We start from the raw sequence: 20,655 nt of genomic DNA on the forward strand, positions 1-20,655 counted from the left end.
GTCAGACGGGGAAAAAAATGCCATCGTGCAGGACGAGTCGGCGGAGGAGGCCGAGACAGACTCTGCAGCGTAAAGAGTCTGCATCAGGATGAAGACTTTAACATGGAGGCCAGTGTCTGCTGCTAGAGAATATAATTATGTAAAGCCTCGACTGAAAAAAAAAAAAAGAAGTCATAATTATGGGATTAAAAAGTCATATTTAGGAGATAAAAAGCCAAAACTTTGTGATAGAAAGACATAATTATGAGATAGAAGGTCAGAATTATGAGGTAAAAGTATAATTATGGGATAAAGTCTCATATTTTTGTCTTTTATCTCATAATTATGACTTATCGTCTTTTTCTTTAAGCTCAGTTTTCTTTTTTAACCGGCAGAAATGAGCTTCCACACATTAACACTCCGGTTAATTAAGAAAGTGATTTGTAAATTAAATTTTTTATTGCAAGTTGAAGCTCCTGAAACATTTGAGGCTTTATTGAATTAATTAAACATGAGGCAGTGATGGTAGATCATGGACCATCAAGTCAAGTCAGTTTATTTAAAAACAATAAATGTTGGATCGGTGTGACACTCAGAAATAAATGAGTTAATAAACAGCTTATCAATCAATAATGACAGCAGAGGACACTGAACACAGAGTCAGACGTTATCAATGATCAGCTGACATCATCATTTCTGAAAACACAACGTTAGGAATGAAATCCATGTCAGAGAATAAATCAGCAGGTTATCATCATTTTCTTGTGTTTACATGATGAACAGAACCGAAGTGACTCACCGACTGAACATGTCGCTGTCACACCACGTCTCTGATACTCTGCTGTTTTATCTTCAGGGATCAAAAAACGATGTGAGTGTTTCATCAGAGTCACAGTCTGACAGGCAGCTTCTGGGCTCGTGTTTAACTTCGATAAAGTCTGACACATAAATCTGGACGAGCCGCTCTGATTCTGTATTAAACTGCACAAACCAGAAACAGGACGGATCATAAATTAATGCAGAGCTTCAGTGAATTGGTTGGAAACGGGACTTAATCACAGAGTCATGAAACTCCACACTTTAACTCACGTCAGGGCTGAAAGCCCGAGCAGGATAATTAGGTTTCTGCTCTGGTTCTGGACTGTGGGTGGTGACTGAACATGAACCCACAGAAACCTGCTGACCCTCCCAGTGTAAATCTTAATGAGCAGAAGTGAGCGGACAGGTGAGAGCGTGTGATCCGTCTCTGTTCGGCATGTCGGAGTAAGATTTGTAAAATTAAAGGAGGTGAAAACATGACGTTAAACTTTTAATCGAACAACCGAAGACGTGAACCAGGAGGGACCTGAAGACAGACGGTGGAGCTGCTCTTCACATTCAGACTTCACATTTAACATACAATCAAATTCTAAAATATCAGCAGGTCTTTTATGGTGTCAATATATAATAAAATGTACATTTTCAGATATCATCTAATGATTGGAGTGATCATGATATCGGGAAAAAAAAAAAACATATTTGTCGAATTCATCTTTAACTTTATTCACTGTGTTTTTGTCTCCTGCAAAAGAAAAAAAAATTGCAAATAAATTTCACTCAAAATGCAAAAAAATTAAACAATTAAACTTAAAGAGGCACCGTGAAGTTTTGGAGAACAAATTCAAACTGTGAATATGAATATTTACAATATTAATGAGGTAAAAATACATAATTAACCAGCTGTTCTTAGAGGAAAATTAGGTCCTAGAACATCTCTGAGAGGTGGCAGGGTCCGCCACATATAAACAAAGTAAAACAGTGTAAATTTGTACTCTAAGGTCAGTTTGTTCATTCAGTTTAATCAGACATGAAAACAAAGAGTTTGATTGTTTAGTTAATCAGCTGATGAGGATCGTTCTCTGCTCATTAACATTTCTACAGACTGCTGCTTTAACTTTGTTCAATGTGTTTAAAATAAATGACAGTTAAAATGCTCGTGCAGGGAGCTGCAGAGCAACTGTGACTGTCAACAACGAAACAACAATTAATACGAAAGTGAACCAGATGAACGAAAAGATCCACGAGGCCGAAAACATCTGGATCATCCGCTCAGTGTGTCATTAAAGTAAAAGTTCTTTGTGTTCAGTGTCACAATATCACCGGATTATTCTGCCATCTACTACTGTATGAGGTGATGAGTAGTTTAATCCACAACATTCATCGTATCTAATTAAATTCTCATGTTTTTCTGTGTAAAACCTGCCAAGTAATAATAAAAAAGAGTACATTTTCCCTCTAAAATGTAGTGAAGAACAAGTGTGAAGTGAAGTTTAACTGCTCCTCGTGAGAACGAACGCCGAGCAGACTAAATGTATTTACTGGGCTCCATGTGAAAAGTGTTGAAGACGTCCTGATGTCTGCAGTGACATGTTGAGTCTGTGGTGTTGTGACGGCCGCCTGTAATCAGCTCAGACTGTGTGTGAGACGTCTGCAGCTCGGCAGCAGCAGCAGCTCGCCGCTATAAGAGGAAGAAGTCCCGGTGCAGCCGCTGCAATCAGGCGGCGCAGAGGGAGCAACACGAGGCTGCAAGAGTCAACAAGGAGCCCATTCACTCCCAGTTAGGGAAATAAAAGAGGACAGGGGCCACAGCGCCGCTCCAATCAGCACCGGGGTCACTGGACAGCAGCGGCGGCAGGGTGGCGGCCCAGGACCCTCATCATCATCACCTTCATCATCATCATCACCCTCAGGACTGCACAAAGACCCTGAGCTGAACACATTAAGACCAAGATGGAGGATTTATATAAATGCATGTTGACTGACAGCTGAATGTATCAACACTGCTGCTGCACGAGGACAAACGTGTCATCAGGTGAGGAGAGATGCAGCGCGCCTGAACAAATACTCACAAGTGTACTTCAGTCGGTGTGCAAGTTACACTGTTTTACTTTGTTTACGTGTGGCGGACCCTGCCACCGAGTGCCCCCATTTAAAAATAGCACCAGCAAAATAAAGCCTGCAGAGCTGGAGTGGAAGTCAGCTGGTGACAATTACTCACTAACACTGTCAAATTAAAGAATAATTACATAAACAAATGGCTCAATAAATAAGTGAATATAAAAGTCTGATGGTTTTTGATTCTGGGGCCGATATGCAGACATTTCTGTGCAGCGATCCCTCACATGTGGTCATCAAACACTTGTGTCATTTAAAGTTTAACAGTAAACTTAGATGTGTAAAATAACACGGTTAACATCGCAGAAATTTAATAATTACTATAAGTCATCATTCAAAAATAAATCAATGTTTCACATTGGCGACATAAACACAGATACTGATTCATCCGGAGGAGCAAATATCTGCTGATGATATCGATCAGTTTCTCCAAAAATAAAATACTGACAATAGATGAAGGCGTTAAAGGAGCAGTCCGTATAAAGAGAACCAACAAACTCTTTGTTTTCACGACTGAAACAGCTGAAGATGAAAAAACAAACCTAACATTTCCACTTTTACAGAATTTTCATTGTTTAATAATTTGACTGTTTATAAATTATGCAAAACCGGGTGGAGGGTGGCAGGGTCCGCCACGCATAAATAAAGTGAAACAGGAAGAAGTTGTGTGGTCCCCAGTATCGGACTCCTGCCTTTTTAAGTACAACAAAATTTCGTACTGTTTCACTCTGTTTACATGTGGCGGACCCTGCCACCTTTGTTTATTCACTAAGGGATGGATTTCTACATAGTGGCCCTTTAAGGTTTTTCATTATCCAACATTTTTGGATGCAGTCAAACAATAAAACAGTGACATTATTTCCTAATTCTTATTAAAACTCTTGATCCTCAGAGTGACACGTCACCTGTTGATCCCGGACCCAGAGACGGACCCTGGTGTGAAAACGACATGTATAAATAACCGCCCCTCCCGGTAATTGTATGTAATTGTATTATATGAACTATGAGCGTCCCCTCTTTATGTTTTACGAGCGGTTCTGGTTCTGTTTCTGTTGTTGCAGGCGGCTCACATGTTGTAACTGTAAACGGTCTGTGGTGTTCGACATTAAACAGCAGATCTGCTCCTGATTAAAACAACACGCCGAGTTTACAGAGCGCGTGTGAAATTAATTCAGCCGCGCTCATTCTCGTTATTATGAACCCGCCAAAACCACCGGAAACACCGCGGAACACGTCGGTTATTACTGATTAATCAGGAGACGTTAATCACTGAGAGCTTCTGCTTCTTCCGGTTCTTGTGTTGGTTAATTTTTCAGGTTGTAGGTTGAATCAATTTTAAGCGTTTTGAAATTAATCAGATTGTTTTATTGTTATTTTTAATATTTAACACGCGCGTTCAGTCGAGCTGAGATTATTTCCCATCATCTGTTTACGCACGAAGCCAAATTCGATTAAAGTTTCTTTAAATATTTAGTTGGAAGATAAAATGTTCTGATTATTGTCCAGATATTTAAACATGGAGTCTGGATGTCGGTTCTTCGGGGAAATAACATTAATTCGGCTGCAACAGTGAAGCATTAAATTAAAACGGAAAATGAGATTGAGTTAATCATCCAGCAGCTAAATTAAACCGGACGCGCGTTTTTGTTAATTGCCAAAGCAAATTAGGCCGAAACTTCACTGTAAAAACATCAAATCTGAATCTGATTTGTTTCATTTTCTCTTTTTCTGTCTTGCACAGTTGTACCGACAGTGAGTTCAGAGTTCAGCGGTGTGGAGGTGAAGTTCGGCTGGTCCAGATGGCGCAGATTTGGAAGAAAACTTGATTTTTGGGGCTTTTTTGTCTCTTTTTTTTCTCTCTCTCTCGGCTTTTGGACTTCTCGGGTTTCAGGGTCTTTCTCGACCTGTCGAGGGACGCCAGCGCCACATAAATCACACTTTACTTTATAAACCCTCTGAAGTCCGGCCCGGCCCAGCGCGCGCACACACACACACACACACACACACACACACACACACACACACACACACACACACACACACACACACACACATTAATGGAAATGTATTTCCAAATGTAGGAGCCGTTGGTGCAGTTTGAAGCCCGGCTGGATGCCTTAATCTCCGCAGCCTGAATCTTCTCATTTTTCTTTGTCATAATCCAAAACACATTTCTTTTCACAACGACTCCTCCTCCTCCTCCTCCTCCTCCTCCTGAGGAGTCCTGAGACAATTATTATTATTCCCATTTTAAGCTGAAGCAGTGAGGAGGATCATGTGAACATGTGCAGGAGGATAAAACTCTCCTCAGTCTCAGTTTGTTGGAAAACTGAACTTTTCTACATAATGTTTTCATTTGAACTATTCGGTGGAATAATGCAGCAAAAAGAGAAACTACAAAAACACAGAAACGATCAAACTTTCTCCCTTTAAGAGCCAAAACTAAAAAATAAAAGGAAAGCCTTTGTTATTGTATTATGTTGTTAAGATGACAGAAGGAAGCCTTTAACCTACGGAAGCCCGGAGAGGTCAGTGAGAAAACACAAACTTTAATGACCTAAATCTCATCTAATTATTTTCTCTTCATCTTCTCTTGTTTTTTTTTTTTCTTTTTTGTTTGTTTAATTTGTAAAAGTGTTTTGCCATAATCAATAAAAACAAAATGTCTCTCAGGGCTTCCGTATTTTTAATTTCCTCAGTTGAACTGAACTTCACACTGCCGTAGGTATCAGAGTATGAAAAATAATAATTAACAATTAGGATTTCTACATATTAAAGAAGCTTTTTACATCATGAAATTAAAGCATCAACTCAGATTCTATTACTTTTTCACTCTAAGCATCTGTCGGAGCAAATAAAACCTGTCGGCCGGCCGACTTTGGACCGCAGGCCCGACTCTGAGCAGCTCTGACTTAAAGTTTCAAAAGCAAATGTTCAAATTGTTAAACAGCACCTTTAATATTGTTATATATCCATATAATTCGTTTTTTAAAAATGTTTTTAAATTATATTTTAATGTTGCATTGATTTGATTTTATTCAAACAAACGGAAAAATAAATGTCTCTGCAGAATATTTCCATTTTTTAAATTTCATCTTTTTATCGAAATCAAAATATTTACAGCAGAATTTACATTTACAGCCTAAATGACAACAGATTTATAGATACCTGAGATTCTGCAGGATGAACAACTATTACATTTATAAAAACTTTTAAAAAGTGAATACGATTTTATGACTAATACAATTTATTTAAATAAAATATCTGAACTGTAAAGTACAAAAAGTGGTTGAATAAATGTAAAAAAATAAAACATTTCAAATATAAAGTATCATCAAATAAAAACCCATTCATGGTAGAATGAGTAAGTAGAAACTGTAATTCAGTAAATGTTCTTAATTATCTTCCACTCATGGTTTTTGTTTCACAATGAAGGTCACAGCTGAGAGGAAATTACATAATTGCTCCTTTTTTTTTCTTTTTCTTTAAATGTCTTTCTAATTTGGTCAAATCTGATGTGACATCAGCTCCTCGGGACTTCAAACGTTGACCTTGGAGGTTCAGCGGGGACAGACGGGACGGTGGTCACTCTCCCTCTCCGAGCTTCTACCTCCCAACTAATTAAAAAAGCAGCTTTTACGGCCTCTGCTTCAGACGGCCAGATGTGACCGGAGCGCTGTAAAATCTCAAAGCGGTTTACAGAAACACTTACTGCACTTTAAAAAAACGACTTGCAAAAGCCGTGAGAGTCCCAGAGTGCTCCCCCGAGTAAATTCCTTCCAGGACCACAAGCTGCAGATAACTCATTATCAAAAAAAGTTACGACACCAGGACAAAATAGACGAGAGGGAACTGAGCTCCTTTAAAGTTTATTTTAGTAAAATATCAGACTGCATACCTAAATATCACCTTCTTAAATATTTACCCATTCAAATAACTTCTCATATGCAACATCATTCGCTCCACATACAAACCTCAGAGTATACAGACTTTGGTCAGGCCCACAGATATAAAATTTAACATTAGATTACTGTCATATATTATTTTCAACACATGTGCAGCGAGCAAAAAGCTGAAAGCGTCCGTCCGTAAATGAACAGGTATCATCTTACCATCCGGAGGCCCGTTGCTCCTCAGCAGCACCGACAAAAACCCAAATCATCTCTGTGAAACACGAGCGCAGCGCCAGCTAACGTGTTCATCTCCAGAACGTGACACAGGACGGTTCATGTTTGGATGAACGCTGCAGAGCGTCTGCATCAAACAGACACGTTCCAGGAAGTAAACAGGACCCATCTTTGGTTGTCGCCACAGAAGAGACGACAATCAGAAACAGTCAGATTTTGAATTCGACCTTTGGTCAGACAGATAATTCACATGGGATGTAAAACCACATGTTTGGAAGAGGAGTTTTTTTTTTTTTTGTTTGGAAGGGCACACGTAAAGACAGCGATGGAGGATAATGGCTGAGAGATATTTTACTCTGCAGCTGAATGTGAGTGTGTCTGATGCTGCAGGTACATGTGAACGGAGGGCCGGGTGTCCTTTGACTTTTATCAAACACCACTGCTGATGAAAAACTCAAACTCGAGTTCCATGAAACAACTTTTTTACAGATGGATTACAGCTCTGTGAGGTTCTCGGTAGAAAACAACAAAAAAAACCATCTAAACAAAAGCAGCCGGACGAACACTGACTACATCCCATTGTTACATTCTGACCTGAATCTGGAACTTTTCTTTGTGACTTGACAGTTTTTGACAGATCAACTCTGTCTGCTAAAAATGTGTGTGTATTCTACTAATCTGCAACAGAAAACACATTGTCAAGAACATGCAATAACTCCAGCTGACATCTTTTATCAGCATAATAAAGAACTGTTATTCATAAACTAGTCTGCAGAGCTGCAGGTGAAGATGTAACCTTCCTCACCCCGGTAACAATCTAATACTGGCTCTCTATTTCTGATTGGAGCTGCTCTTTAACATTTTATTGTTCTGTTTAAGGCAACTCAAGGTTTTGGCTATAATTAGGTTAAAGCTGCTAGAAGGAACTTTTATTTTTTACTGATTCTGGCAGCTGCTGCGGACAAAAAGCAAAACAAAGTAGAATTTGTTTTTTTCTCAGGTTCTGAAGCTCCTCGACACCCTCAGAACTCACCATAAAAGATGGTTGTAATTTCATGACTTCTCTGACCCGGATCAATCTGAATCAGGCCTGGTGACAGGCATTAAGAATATCTATAATAACTATACAGAAGGAGCAATTTTCTCACTGTTGGTGTTGTTTAGGATTAAACAGACAATGTTTCATAACCAGATAAAAGTTCCCTTAAAAGTGGTTTGTGCATCAACCATCACCTCCCCACGACTTCTGGTACCAGTACTCATTATAATGATACATCAAGATGAGTAACAACATAATGTCTGAGAGACTCTGAGTCGGTTTGTTCTGATGTGGACACCCAGCATCAACATCTCATCTAGCTGATAGTATCAGTGTGAAACATTAGTGTTAGCATTTTATATCAATGTGTGATAACGTCCAGATATTTTACAGCTCAGCTGACAGATGATGAACGTGTGTTTGTCTGTTCTGAGCATCAGGAGGCCTCGGCCTCACTCTGAACACAGTTTTCTAGAGTTTTACAGTCGTGTTCAGTCGTCGCTGCTTCAGTCGTCGGGTGGTGCTGCTGCTGGACGTCTCCTCCTCTCTCCTCCTTCACTGTCTCTCCCTCTGTGGGTCTACAGTCTTTGGTTGATTGCATCGTTCCCTCCTGATTCTCCACTGAACCGTTTCTCTGCCTCTCCACACAGCTTCTCTTCTTCTCCGCCTCCTCCTCCTCCACCTTCTGCCTCTCCAGCTCCTCCTCAGTGGCCTGAAGCTGCAGCTGCTTCATCAGCTCCTCCAGCTTCAGCGCTTTACGCAGCTCGTTCTGCTGGATGATGGCGCAGAGGTGCTCCGTCAGCTGCTCCTTCACCTCCGTCTTCCTGTGCAGGTCCAGTTTGGCCGTCACGTACTCGGCCTCCGCCTTCTCGTAGCGCTTTCTGAGAGAATACGTGAGGAAGAAAATGTGAAGAGAAACTAAACAGGCGTGAAGGACTTCTCTTTTCACTCTGCACTGAACATCTCGCTTACAGATGGTGACAGGAGGAGTGTTTCTTTTCATTTTGAATATTTGCTGCAACAAATCAAAGCTCTCCTGTCTGCATTCCTTTCCTGCTGATAACATCTAGTATGACCAAATATGCTGAGAGCTCAATCATGCAGATTCCTCTTTTAACACCTGCTTCCTGTCAAAGCTTAACGTGAAACAGAAAAAAAAATAGATGAGAGGAATAATCCAGCAAATGAATAAAAACTCACTGGCATAAAAACCGAAACACTAGCTAGAATATTAGACATTAAATCCACAGATGAAGAGTGTGAGCTGTTGCACTGTGCAGGTTAAGTGATTAATCCATCAACATTAATCAAGAACTATTTTTAAAATACATTTTTGAATAATTCATCAACCAAAATTGCTAAGTGGGTTTTTAAAATGTGAGCAATTTTTGATTGTTTAACTTAACTTTATGTTATTAGGTTTCTTTGGTTCTGAGAATGCCTGATCCGAATCAGAATCCTGTTTAGAGCTGCAACAATCAGTCGACTAATCAATAAGTTGATTAACAGAAAAATAATCGCCAAGTGTTTTGATGTTAGATTAATGGTTTAATTCTCTGGTTTATATTTAATATTTAAAATATGTAATTTTGCAGACCAACCAATAAACAAAATAATGCAGAAAAATATTGTTGGATTAATTGAAAATGATGGTTAGTCGCAGCCATGATCACGAGAACTTCTTCTGCTCATTGAAAACAGGTGTTTTGTTGTTGTTGTTGTAGAGAAACTTCCTTATATGTCTTCTGTGTCTAAAGTGCTAAAGTCTTACCTGCCAACATTGATCAGCTGTTTGAACACACTGTTTACACTGATTTCACCATTTACACTCCATTTATGAAAGAAGAAACATGTTACTGATCTGAACATGTCACATGTCACAAAGACACTAAACAGGAACAATATAGGCGACTTCTTTGTCCCGGTGGAGAAAGTCCCCAGACTCCCTTAACAAATGTGTCAGTTTAGTGAGTTGTTGAGCTGGAGACACTTTATAAACTTGAAGTGAGATCAGATCAGAGTCAGTCACTCAGACTCAGGCTGATGTAGTTGTGAGCAGACGGTCTGAGAGCTGAAACACTTGTGTACGGTTCACTCGGGTCGGATGTAAAGTCCACGTCTGGTTCATCATTTAGGAAGAAGCACTGAGGCCCTGCTGAGGACACACACGGTCCTCCCACAAATTCTGAATGCAGAAGCTTTGTTATAATTGTGAGAAACATCACACAGTGTTTGGAAACAGATGATGTCAAACAGGGTTTCATTCTGTACCTCAGAGAAATCTCAACAATTCATTAAATCAACATAATCAGAGGAGAATCCAGCGCAGCGAGTGTGTGAAGGCCGGGTCCTCTCTCTCTTATACAAACATCTGTAATGAGGAGCGTTCATGACGTGGAGCTAATCTCACTACACAGCAGGCTGCTGAGAAAAATCACAGCTACAAGCACAAGGTCAAACACAGCTGGACTGCATCAGCGTGGGTAGAAAAAGTATTGTGTATTAAAGATTTTACAGTCTCTATACCTTCTGTGGCTGCTGAGAATTTAATGCTGCACTGATTAACAACATGATTCAAGAGCTTTTTTTTCCACACTCATATTTATCAAGTTTTTTCAGGGCTTCATTAGTCTCTCCACGTTGAACATCTGAGCAGGACCGCGTCTGCGAAACTGGTTCAAAGAGTTTGAGAACACAGGAATACTGGAAACAAGCTGCAGGGGGCAGTGAGAGCATTTACAGTCAGTGTACAGTTCATTACCTGCTCACTTTTATTACAAGTGACCACAGTTTACTGCAGGACTGAATCTGAAGTTTGTTTATTCAAATCAAACTGTCCGTCTCTGATGAATACTCAATGATTTTCTTAAACCCTGAACGCTCCTTGGCACAAATTTACAAACATTTTGATGTCCCTGTAATGACCAAACTCGTCTGTCTATGAGTAGTTCGAGACGAGACACTCTGCCCCAAATAACTAAATAACTCCCAAAGGTCGAGCCGTGCTGTCTTTAAATGAGAAGCACCATCAACTCCTCATTAGTGAGAATAGTGATGTGTAAGAGGAGTCTGGATTACAGTTGTTTTGCAGGGCTGCTACAAGCATTTTAATTTTAATCAACCTACTGACTTTTTTTCATGATGAATTGATGAATCATTTGGTCTTTCATATAAAGAAAATGTGAAAAATGCTCATCACAATTTCCCAGAGCCCAAAGTAACGTCCTCAGATGGTTTCTTTTGTTCAACCAACAATGCGAAATCGAAAGACTTGTCATTTTCTGTCAAACTGACAAATAAAAGCTCCAACCAGCTCGACTGGTTGTTGCGACTTTCTTGTTCAGCCTTCTGTGGTATTAAACTCCTGTTACCTGCTAATAGACTCTACAGTCAAACTAACGTCTGAACCTCAGGTATTTCTACATACGTTGACATTTACTCAATAAAAGAGTTACTTCCTTAGTCAGAGTGAGTTCATAACCCCCTAAGAAGGGTCGATAACTAGACTTATGTGATTTAGGCTGATTTCACTGAAGCATGGTGAAATCTTCAGCTGTGAGACACCTCCAGAACAGCTCATACATTCAACCACTGACAGCCTGTGCAAAACTTCTGATAGTGTCAGAAAACTTAGAACCAAATCTTAATAATGTGTCGGCTGCTATGACAAACAGCTACAAACCAACAAATGGAAACACGAGAGAATACACTGGCCGATGCTACAGTCAAGACCACTGACAGCAATACGAGGTGCATCTTTAAATACGTGCAGATAAATGATGCAAATTAATGACATGCATCTGCCTGCATATTTCTTCTCTATTTACATTGTGAGGATTTCATCCGTAGGTCTTTTCGGGGAGGGGGGGAGACCACTCCTCTTGGAAGTAAAATGACTAAAATGTGCCTCTTTTGTTATCCTGCAATCCCTCTCCATGTCCCTGAGGTCACTTGTAGATGGCCTGTGATCTGGGTCTTGACTCAGATGAAGGCCTGTCTGGACGCAGACCTGATAAAATAATGAGAATTTTAAAAGGACTTTTCTATTTTAAAACAGAGCAGCATTTCCTGCATCTACAGATTGAGTCACTGAGGAAACTCAGACTAGCTGCATGCTAAACATTGTTACAGGAGGCTAATCAGCCAATCAACTCTGTGTATTCTTATCGACTCGAATCAGACGGATTCACATAGATGAGCGACGACAGAGAAAGCAAACAACGAAAAACTGACCTTTAAGTTTAGAATGGACAGACTCTTGCATGTTCATTCTTCCCACATGCAGATCAAAACCAGTATGTCTCATATCAGACACCATGATTATCAAAAACAACATGAAGCACCACTTTGAACTTTTTTTCACAGAGTATGACTGTTCTGTCAGTTTCATTGGATCTAAAGTGCTCAATACTGACTAAAATTCAAAAGGCACTTCTGCCACAATTTGACATGCCCACATGTTCCCACATGTCCTTGTGTTGTTTCTGTACCTGGCTGCAGAGTATTCCCAGCTTGCTTGCTCTATCTTTCCTCTCAGGATGCCGATATCATTGGACACCATGTCATCGAGGGCCTGGAGCTCCTTCTGGATCCTCTTCAACTTCACAGCCTCTGCCTGAGTCTGTTTGGACCTGTGGAAGGTAACAAACTTTTAAATTAATTTGGTCTTATTGCGTCAATGAAAACACGCTGCTCACTACAGAACCAAGACAGCCGTACTTACTTCTCAGCGATAGTTTTTGTCAGCAGAGCTTTCTTGCGCCTATTCCTCTCTTCGATTATCTTTTGCTCCTGCTGCAGCTGCTCCAGACGTGTCTTCTCCCGTCTGCCATCAGACACGGAGAGGATTTAACACACAATAATGCACATCAGACTCAAAAAGGTCAGGTCTGTACATAAAAAAGGCTTAATTTGTGGTGGAGTGACAGTAACATCAGTAATTGCATGTATTTGAGAATATTGCACAGCTTTGGGCAAAACTCATCCGGTAACAGTCAGCAGAAGTTAATGCAGATCAGTCTTCCTCTCATTCATGTGGTCTTAAAACTGATAACTGACTTTCTGCCCAAAACAATTTAATGTTTGTCTGGAGCAAAATCAAAGTTTATATCACACATCTGTACAGACTGCACCATGTACCGCTGCCTTAAGTGGCTTTACGTCAGTATACAGGGCAGACTGTAGACCTGGGAGATTATCAAAAGTGTCTTGATAATGCAGCTGGTTTATGGGTAAAATTAGGTTTTTCTACAGTTTCAACTGTTATTTTACAAATAGGGCGAAGCTGGAACATTGAGGCTCTAACAGAACAGCTGGGATACAGTCACTAGGAAACAACGGAGGTCGTTTATTTTTCACATAATATTTGCTCTACAATCAGTTAAACTCAGCAGAGGACAGTATAAAAGACATACTAACAGTTCCACCTCTTGTTTCTCCAGCTCTTTAACAGCCGGGGTTTCCTCCTCTGAACGCGGCTGATGGTTCTCAGTCGACTTCACCTCGTTTGGTTTCTGCTGCAGCTCCTGCTTGACAGCCGGAGCTCCTGCAGTGGGTATGGGCTGAAACACAGCCTCTTGCTTCGGCGCCGGTGTGCTTAGCTGTTGCTCCAGAGGGAGGCCAGGTGCCGGGGCTCCGGTGCTTTTCTGCGCGGCCAGCTGGAGGGCCCTCTCCCGCTGTAGCTGCTGCCGACTCCGGTTGGCTGGAACCGGTTTCCGACCGCGGGCTGCCGCTGCGGGCATCGCCGAGTCTGAAAATACACGCAGTCTATATATAAGTTATATAAGGTCTTCCGTAATTACTGCTAAAGGATCACATGAGTCAGCCTAAATGTTAAAGAGGATTAAAATGTCAACTGGGAGGCCGAAGCAAAGTCAAATGCTAACTTCTCAGGTTAACGTTAGCAGTTACCTTTCTGTTGAATCTTCCGTAATTCCGCATCAGAGAAACCGGCCCAGCCGCTCATTTTACAACGGAACACCTAAAACACCACAAACAAGACGGAACAATGATGCATATATGAAATGTTGTGATTAATGATCTAAAATCATCATTCTAAAGTTCCTCAGTACAGAAAAACTCTATGAGGCTGTAAAAGCCACCGCCATCTTTGTTTATTACTGCCACGTTCAGGACCCCAAACAGACCGGTGACGTCGAAGCTGCAGATATCGCCTGTACAAAAAAAACAATTAACATTAAATCTAAGTAAGATAACACAATGTGTGGTCTCCCATCATGATATATTCTTTAAGAACTCAAAAAATATTACTTTTAGATGTATTATTTGAATAAATTATTACTTTGTAGGTAATAATCTAAAAGGCATTTATAAGGTGTCCTACAACCGCGCTTCATAACTCTTTATTGAAAGTTTCATTGAAGGATTTGTTTTATCCGGTTAAATTAAAATCATTGTTTCATGGTATTTCGTCAGATAAAATAAAATAATAGTAATTTGTTCACAGCTCACATTCTGTGTGATTACATTAACACTTCTCTTTATTTCAATAATAATAAAAATATATATATATATTCAGGGTGTTAATCTCATTTTACACCCATTTTACGCCAATTTCTTAACCTCTAACTGGCCCAGATCGTTTCTTGTAGAGAGACCGCCTGTGTGTCAGTGGGGTCAGAGGTTAATTGAAGAAGTGCTTCATGTGAAAGCAGCATGACATTTAAGTGGTCAAGTTGATCTGAATGATCTACTGATTGATCACTCTATCTACTGAACTATTAGCTATACAATAATAATAATAAAAAATAAAATCAAGTTTTATTTGTAAATTTGTAAAATGTACCAACAACAATACACCTGACACCCAAATCTGTCTCTGGATCACATTTTTAAAAAAATATATTTTATTTGGCCTTTTCTGGCTTTATTGACAGACAGGACAGCTGAAGAGTGTGACAGGAAACAGGGTAAGAGAGGGGGAGTGACACGCAGCAAAGGGACCCGGGCCGGGAGTCGAACCCGGTGTCCCCAATCTAATTTCACTGAGTGTGAGATCCGTGTTCAAACATGTAAGACACATGTTTAGTTTGTGTTCAGACCAGAAGACCATCACCACGTTACTTCTTGATTCAGTTACAGAATAAAAGATTAATACGATCCATAAGGCTGGTTTAATGAAGGAAGATTAACGATTTTAAAGCCAAAGCACGGCACAGAAGTTTGTAATACTGGAGGATTTTACAACTCTAGAGACTCTACAGATTTAATCATGCAGGGTTATTGTCAGTCTTGCCCTCAGAGCAGGTTCCAACTTTTACCACTCGGTGGGGTCACACTTTAAAATCATATTGGACTTTTGCAACTATCCAGAAAACAGTTAAGTTTCTCATTCCTGTCCTGTCTTGTGCTTTTCTTGTGACTATATCCTATGAACTCATACAAATTGACAGCAGGCAAATCATGTCTGGTGAGTCAGTTGTGCGAGTGGAGGTGGTCGTCAGACAGGAATGAGGACAGAAGGTATTTGTAGGAAAGAGCTGAGGCTGTGTGATTTGTTTTTTATTGCTTTATATAGTACTGTCCTTCAGCACACGCCGTCACATGCTGCCCTCATTCAGCTCCATATTCCATCATTACTTTCATGTATGCATGACTTTGTACAGCCTCCTTATTTCCTTCAGTAATTGGGCAAGGTACAGACATAAAGCGTGTCTTTTTAACCTTGGCAGTGCTCAGGAGCCGGAGCGATGCAAAAACAATGACCTCTGCTTGGCAACTAATAAAAACTGGCCTCCACATCTTTTTTGCATCTGGGGGCCAATTATGTGCGAGTTAAAAGGCGAAACACCTCAGGAGGGCATAAATCGCCGGCAGAGTGGAGACAGGGCCAGGCATGGAGGCCAGATGGCAGAGAGACAACCACTTTGGGTTCAGAGTGTGTTTTTGCTGCCGCGGCGTCGGGCCGAGGATGGGACGGCCTTGGATCCCTGATTAGTGAGTGCCAGAGGGGAGCACATGGCTCATTACTGGGATGACCTGCGGAGGCACATCGGGGTTAGAGGTGGGGGAAGTGTATAAATCCCCTGTAGGAATGGGTGGTACTGATGGAGGAGGAGGTTACTGTGATGACTGCACTCAGTTCAGAAGTTCAGCATGTCAGATCTGTCGTCCACGTGTCGAGACGCGTCTTCCAAGAACCAGAGAAAGTTCTTCCACTCTTTAATGCAGCAAGTGGACGTCAGTCTCAAGTTAATTTACGCATGACTAGTTGAACAAAATGTATTTTCTTGGAGGGAACCAGGATGATGAATTGTTACCTTGACAACCTGTTACGTAACTTCATTGTTTTCAAATTGTGTCTCTAATCAACCTTGCCATCACGAAACTGGTATCAGTCAAATCACTTTGTTTATTTATTACTGATTATTATCTTAAGTAAATAATATCCAATATGCAAAGACAGTGGAAGAACTTGAAAGCTTTGTAAAAAAAAAAAGTATCAGGGCTTCAAGAGAAAATTGTTTAAAGAGGTTATCTCCTTTAACAAAAGCCACTCATGTTCATGAGGATACAGTCGTCTTACTTGCAACAACATCAGCATCCAGGCCAACATTAGCTGTTACCTGCTGGACTCTGGGAACTTTACAGTAAATACAGTGTAAAAAAAGGTATTAACTGCCTACATGCAGTTCTAGAAATTGAGATATTGTGAATCAGCAAACCTTGTTTATTTCTGTTGTGATTTTCCACCATAATTGTAACACATAAAGATAAAGTGACATGGCTCAGTTGCTGTTGGATCCTTTAACATGCGCAGTGAGTGTGCACGTCACCTTTGACCTCCCTGCCGCCCATAAAGACACGGAGTCCGTGGTGCTCAATCAAACAGGAAGTGCTGTGAAAAATAAACAGGCGATCCGAGGAGACGTGTATCAGAGAGTCGGAGCCTGAATCAAATTGAGGATGATTAGAGGTCAGGAGGTGGCTCTGAGCTGAAGCTGGAGGAACTTCTAATTGCTGTTTAAAATCTGCAGCCCGGTCCACGCTGACCCCTCAGCCTCCTCCCCTCGTCCCCGGTCACCACGCCTCCTCTCTCCCCTCGGCTGCTGTTCTGAATTTGTCCTTTAATTTCCATCCCTGACCTCTCGTCCCGCCATCTGCTGCCAGTTTGCAGCGCTAAACAGCGGCCTGACATCATGCACGCTGTTTCCCTTTATCTCTCATTCACTTCACCCTCGGCGTCTCTCTGCCTCCCTGTTTTCTTTCTGTTGCTTCTTTGATTCAGTCATCGGTTTCATCGTCTGCCTCTCAACGGTTTGTCTCTCTCCATGTAAACGTTCGTTAGGAATTTGTTTTGGTGTTTTAATCTCTTGAGAGTTGATGTTTCCCTTCTCACTTTAGGAATAATTGAACTGTGTCATTTTGTAGCCCTAAAATGAAAAAAGAAAATTCATAATTACATTCAATTTTATATTGAAAAAGTCAAGTGTTAGTGCAGCACTATACCACTAAAAGGAAAAATACCGCAAGAACTGTCAATGTCTTATGAACGGTTTTACAGACTTCTGTTTAAATTAAAGCTAACATATTGGTATTCTTAAACACTTTGGGATCCTGAATTTCATTTGAAGTACAGTTCTGCGGGTTTGGGCATGACTTGCAGGAATTTTCACCAATTTTCACGGCAATAGAACGTCAGAATACAGTTTGCACCTGAGCTCGTCTGCCATCATTACCATTCCCTCCAGACTTGGCTTTCTGTCCACGTCGTGCCAGCCTCACGCCAAGCCCTCTTAATGTTGTTGGAGAGTGTCCCTGATCCATCTGAACAGAGGTCTGTGCTGCGGACTCTGAGGAGTCCCACCTGTAAGGAGGAGAAACAATGCCTCCCTGTCTCTCCACGGTCTCACCGGCTCCCCCCCAGCTCTGTTTCCCCTGGCAGTCCGTTGGGTGTGCGGGCCCTGTGAGCTCTTTGGACGGGGTTCAGGCTTTCAACAGGCCCGTCAACAGTCTGACTTTTGGGCTCGACCCGGGAGTCGATCCCCAGCTGCAGCCTGCAGCGGCGAACAGGACGGATGGGTGAGAGTCAGGAGTGGAGTCGGACTGTCACTTTGTGTTGAGATGAAAAACACAAGCAGTCAGATGAGACAGACACTCAGACGGAGAGAGGCGGGCAGGACGAGAACAAAAGCACACAGAGGAAGCACAACAAGTGGAACTAAGGATGTGAATCAGAGCTGGCCCGAGGCAGGCGGACCTCTCAACCATCACACGGCTCTCACAAACTAGAAAATGTTAACTCTCTTTGGGCTCCTCTGTTATTTGTGTCATGTCCTTCAAGTATTACAAGGAAATCTCTGACATTTGGGGAAATATGTCGGTTTGTTTTCTTGTTGGGAGCCAGAAGAGATGATGACATTAATTTAATCTCGCAGGTCCTGTAATGAGAGTGATCCCAGAGTACTGGAGCGTAGATTGTTGTCAACTCAACAAGTTGCCTCTGACAGTAAAAGCAGATAACACGACATTGTTTTAGTGCCTGTAAGGAAAGGAGATGAGTGGTCGGGTCGTCCGGCTCATTATCGCCGGAAAAAAACACTTTAAAAGCTCAGTATGACCAGTACTTACATTTATTGTTGGATGCTGACATCTTGTTGTTGTGGTAATTATAACAGGAGCAAAGGAGGAAGTCAGCTGACAAAATCTATGTGTTTATTTGAACCCAAAGCGTGACCTTCTCCTTCACCAGACCAGGTAGTTCTGTTGCCTGAATCCAACCATGCAGCGAGTTATTTCCAGTCATGCTGCTGGAGAAGGTATAAGCTAGTTAGCATTCGGCTGCAGGCTTTGCATTTGTTGAAGAGCAATATGTTGAAGATGGGAGGCGTCACAACGGTCAACAGCCTTTGTAGCCGCTCGTTCTTAGATGTCAGTTTTTTGTGTCTTGACCTGAATTCTATTTTTAACGTAGGTGGAGCTGGTTGTTTCCATTCACTTCCAGTCTTCATGCTAAGCTATGATGTAACTGATATCTATGTTTGCAGATAATGTGTAACCCAAAATGAAATATTCCTGTAACGGCCCTATAAAGTCTGGCGTCCCTCCAGAGATATGTGATGAAAATGACGGTGAGCTGCAGCCACTTGCTGATCCGAGCAGGTTATTGGCTGAAGCGGGTGAGTGTCTGTGCAGACTGACCCTGGCTGAACCTGACGGAGCAGAGTCAGAAAAGTTTGGGACTTTTTAAACAGGCAATCACATGTGATGACAACTGATTCATTAGCCTCGAGCTCTGCCCAGAAATCCCCATAAAAAGAACTCGATCGAAGGCTCGTAGAAGCTCATTAGGAGGGAAAATGTGGTCTCGTACACCAGAGCTCAAATAAAGATACAGCTGTCTCCAGCATGGCCTCCAACAATTTGGCTGCCGAATCAGATTCTTAATCAAATTATTTTTAGCTATGGCACATTTAATCCGCTGTTGTTTTATTCATTAGCCGTTCCACGAATTTATTGCGGCTCTGGCGGCCTCGCTGTCTCTCATCTCAGCCATTTCCCAGAGTGTAACACACACACATCTGGAGCCAATCTACGGAGAGGGAGATGGAGAGAATGCCTATTAGCCGTCTCTGGCAAAGGTACACCGTGAACAGCAGTGCCCCATCATCTCCCCTGGAGTTTCTGGTAGTCTTGTGTTGTATACAAGCTCTCCCTCAGCTCGCTCGCCACGCCCCGATTACCTGATTTCATTACACGGGGGAACAAAATGAACGGTGGTCGTGGATGTGGGATTTTTCTGGCCATTGCTGGAGGTAAGGAGCCCCGCTGAGCGCAGAGAATAGAGATTTATGGCACAAACACGGCAGGCTGCGGCTGAGTTAATCACATTAACTCCAAGTATGTGTCGTGTTTGTGGATATGCAAACCCATAATGACTCATTGTTCCGAACAAAAAAAGCTGTGATAATTACACTAATTTACGACCTTGCCTTGTTTTTATGTTCTTCATAAACATTACATAAAACTGATTTGGTTATTTTCAAAATCAAACTTTATTAGGATCTCTGGAGTGGAGATGTAAAGGAATACAAATGTGGGTTGAAACAAGAGGTCAGAGATCTCAGATGAATAGAAAAGCATTCCTGTAAACAGGCTTTTATTAAAAGTAGCAGCCAGTTGGTAAAAGACCTCTGACGTTGTTTCGTCTCGGGAACATTTGACAGTGTTTGAACTTGTTTTGGTTTCTTGCAGCGAGCGAGCAGGGCGGATTAAATGATTAGGAGACATCACGAAATGAATCCGAAGAATGAAGGTTTTGATGATGATGAACTCTTAACCTCCCGAACACCGACCGTGACCAAAACCACGACCACACAGAGTTCATTCCAAACACGACAGCGACAGGAGTGGACGAGACGCCCTCGCCAGTTTTTCCAAAAATATCCACATTCCTTAAGTGTCTCTGCTCTGTCAAATGTCCTCATTCTTTAGAAATGTTGACATCGGGCAGAAAATATCATCATTTTATTCTCACATTCTGAATAACCTTTCTTCTATTTTCATTAAATATTCTTAATTTATAAGAACATCATAAAAAAAAACATTCCCAACATT

The 20,655-nt window shown here is 41.3% G+C and overlaps 1 protein-coding gene across 1 annotated transcript; it reads right to left on the bottom strand.

Moving 5' to 3' along the window:
* Positions 1-6,766: 6,766 nt before the first annotated feature.
* gorab (golgin, rab6-interacting) lies at positions 6,767-14,217 on the bottom strand. The gene is made up of 5 exons (XM_037115477.1): positions 13,990-14,217; positions 13,498-13,828; positions 12,803-12,904; positions 12,570-12,710; positions 6,767-8,960 (listed from the first exon to the last, which is right to left on the bottom strand). Exons 1-5 carry the CDS (start codon positions 14,042-14,044, stop codon positions 8,516-8,518), a joined length of 1,074 nt encoding a protein of 357 aa, XP_036971372.1. The 5' UTR covers positions 14,045-14,217; the 3' UTR covers positions 6,767-8,515.
* Between the last annotated feature and the right edge of the window lie 6,438 nt (positions 14,218-20,655).

Source organism: Acanthopagrus latus, chromosome 11 (assembly GCF_904848185.1).
Source record: "Acanthopagrus latus isolate v.2019 chromosome 11, fAcaLat1.1, whole genome shotgun sequence".
Taxonomy (NCBI): domain Eukaryota; kingdom Metazoa; phylum Chordata; class Actinopteri; order Spariformes; family Sparidae; genus Acanthopagrus; species Acanthopagrus latus.

Coding starts and splice junctions, on each gene's coding strand:
- gorab (XM_037115477.1), bottom strand. CDS start 14,044: ATGAGCGGCTGGGCCGGTTTCTCTGATGCGGAATTACGGAAGATTCAA. Junction 13,829..13,989: donor ACGGAAGATTCAACAGAAAG/GTAACTGCTAAC, acceptor GTGTATTTTCAG/ACTCGGCGATGCCCGCAGCG. Junction 12,711..12,802: donor ACAAAAACTATCGCTGAGAA/GTAAGTACGGCT, acceptor TACCTTCCACAG/GTCCAAACAGACTCAGGCAG.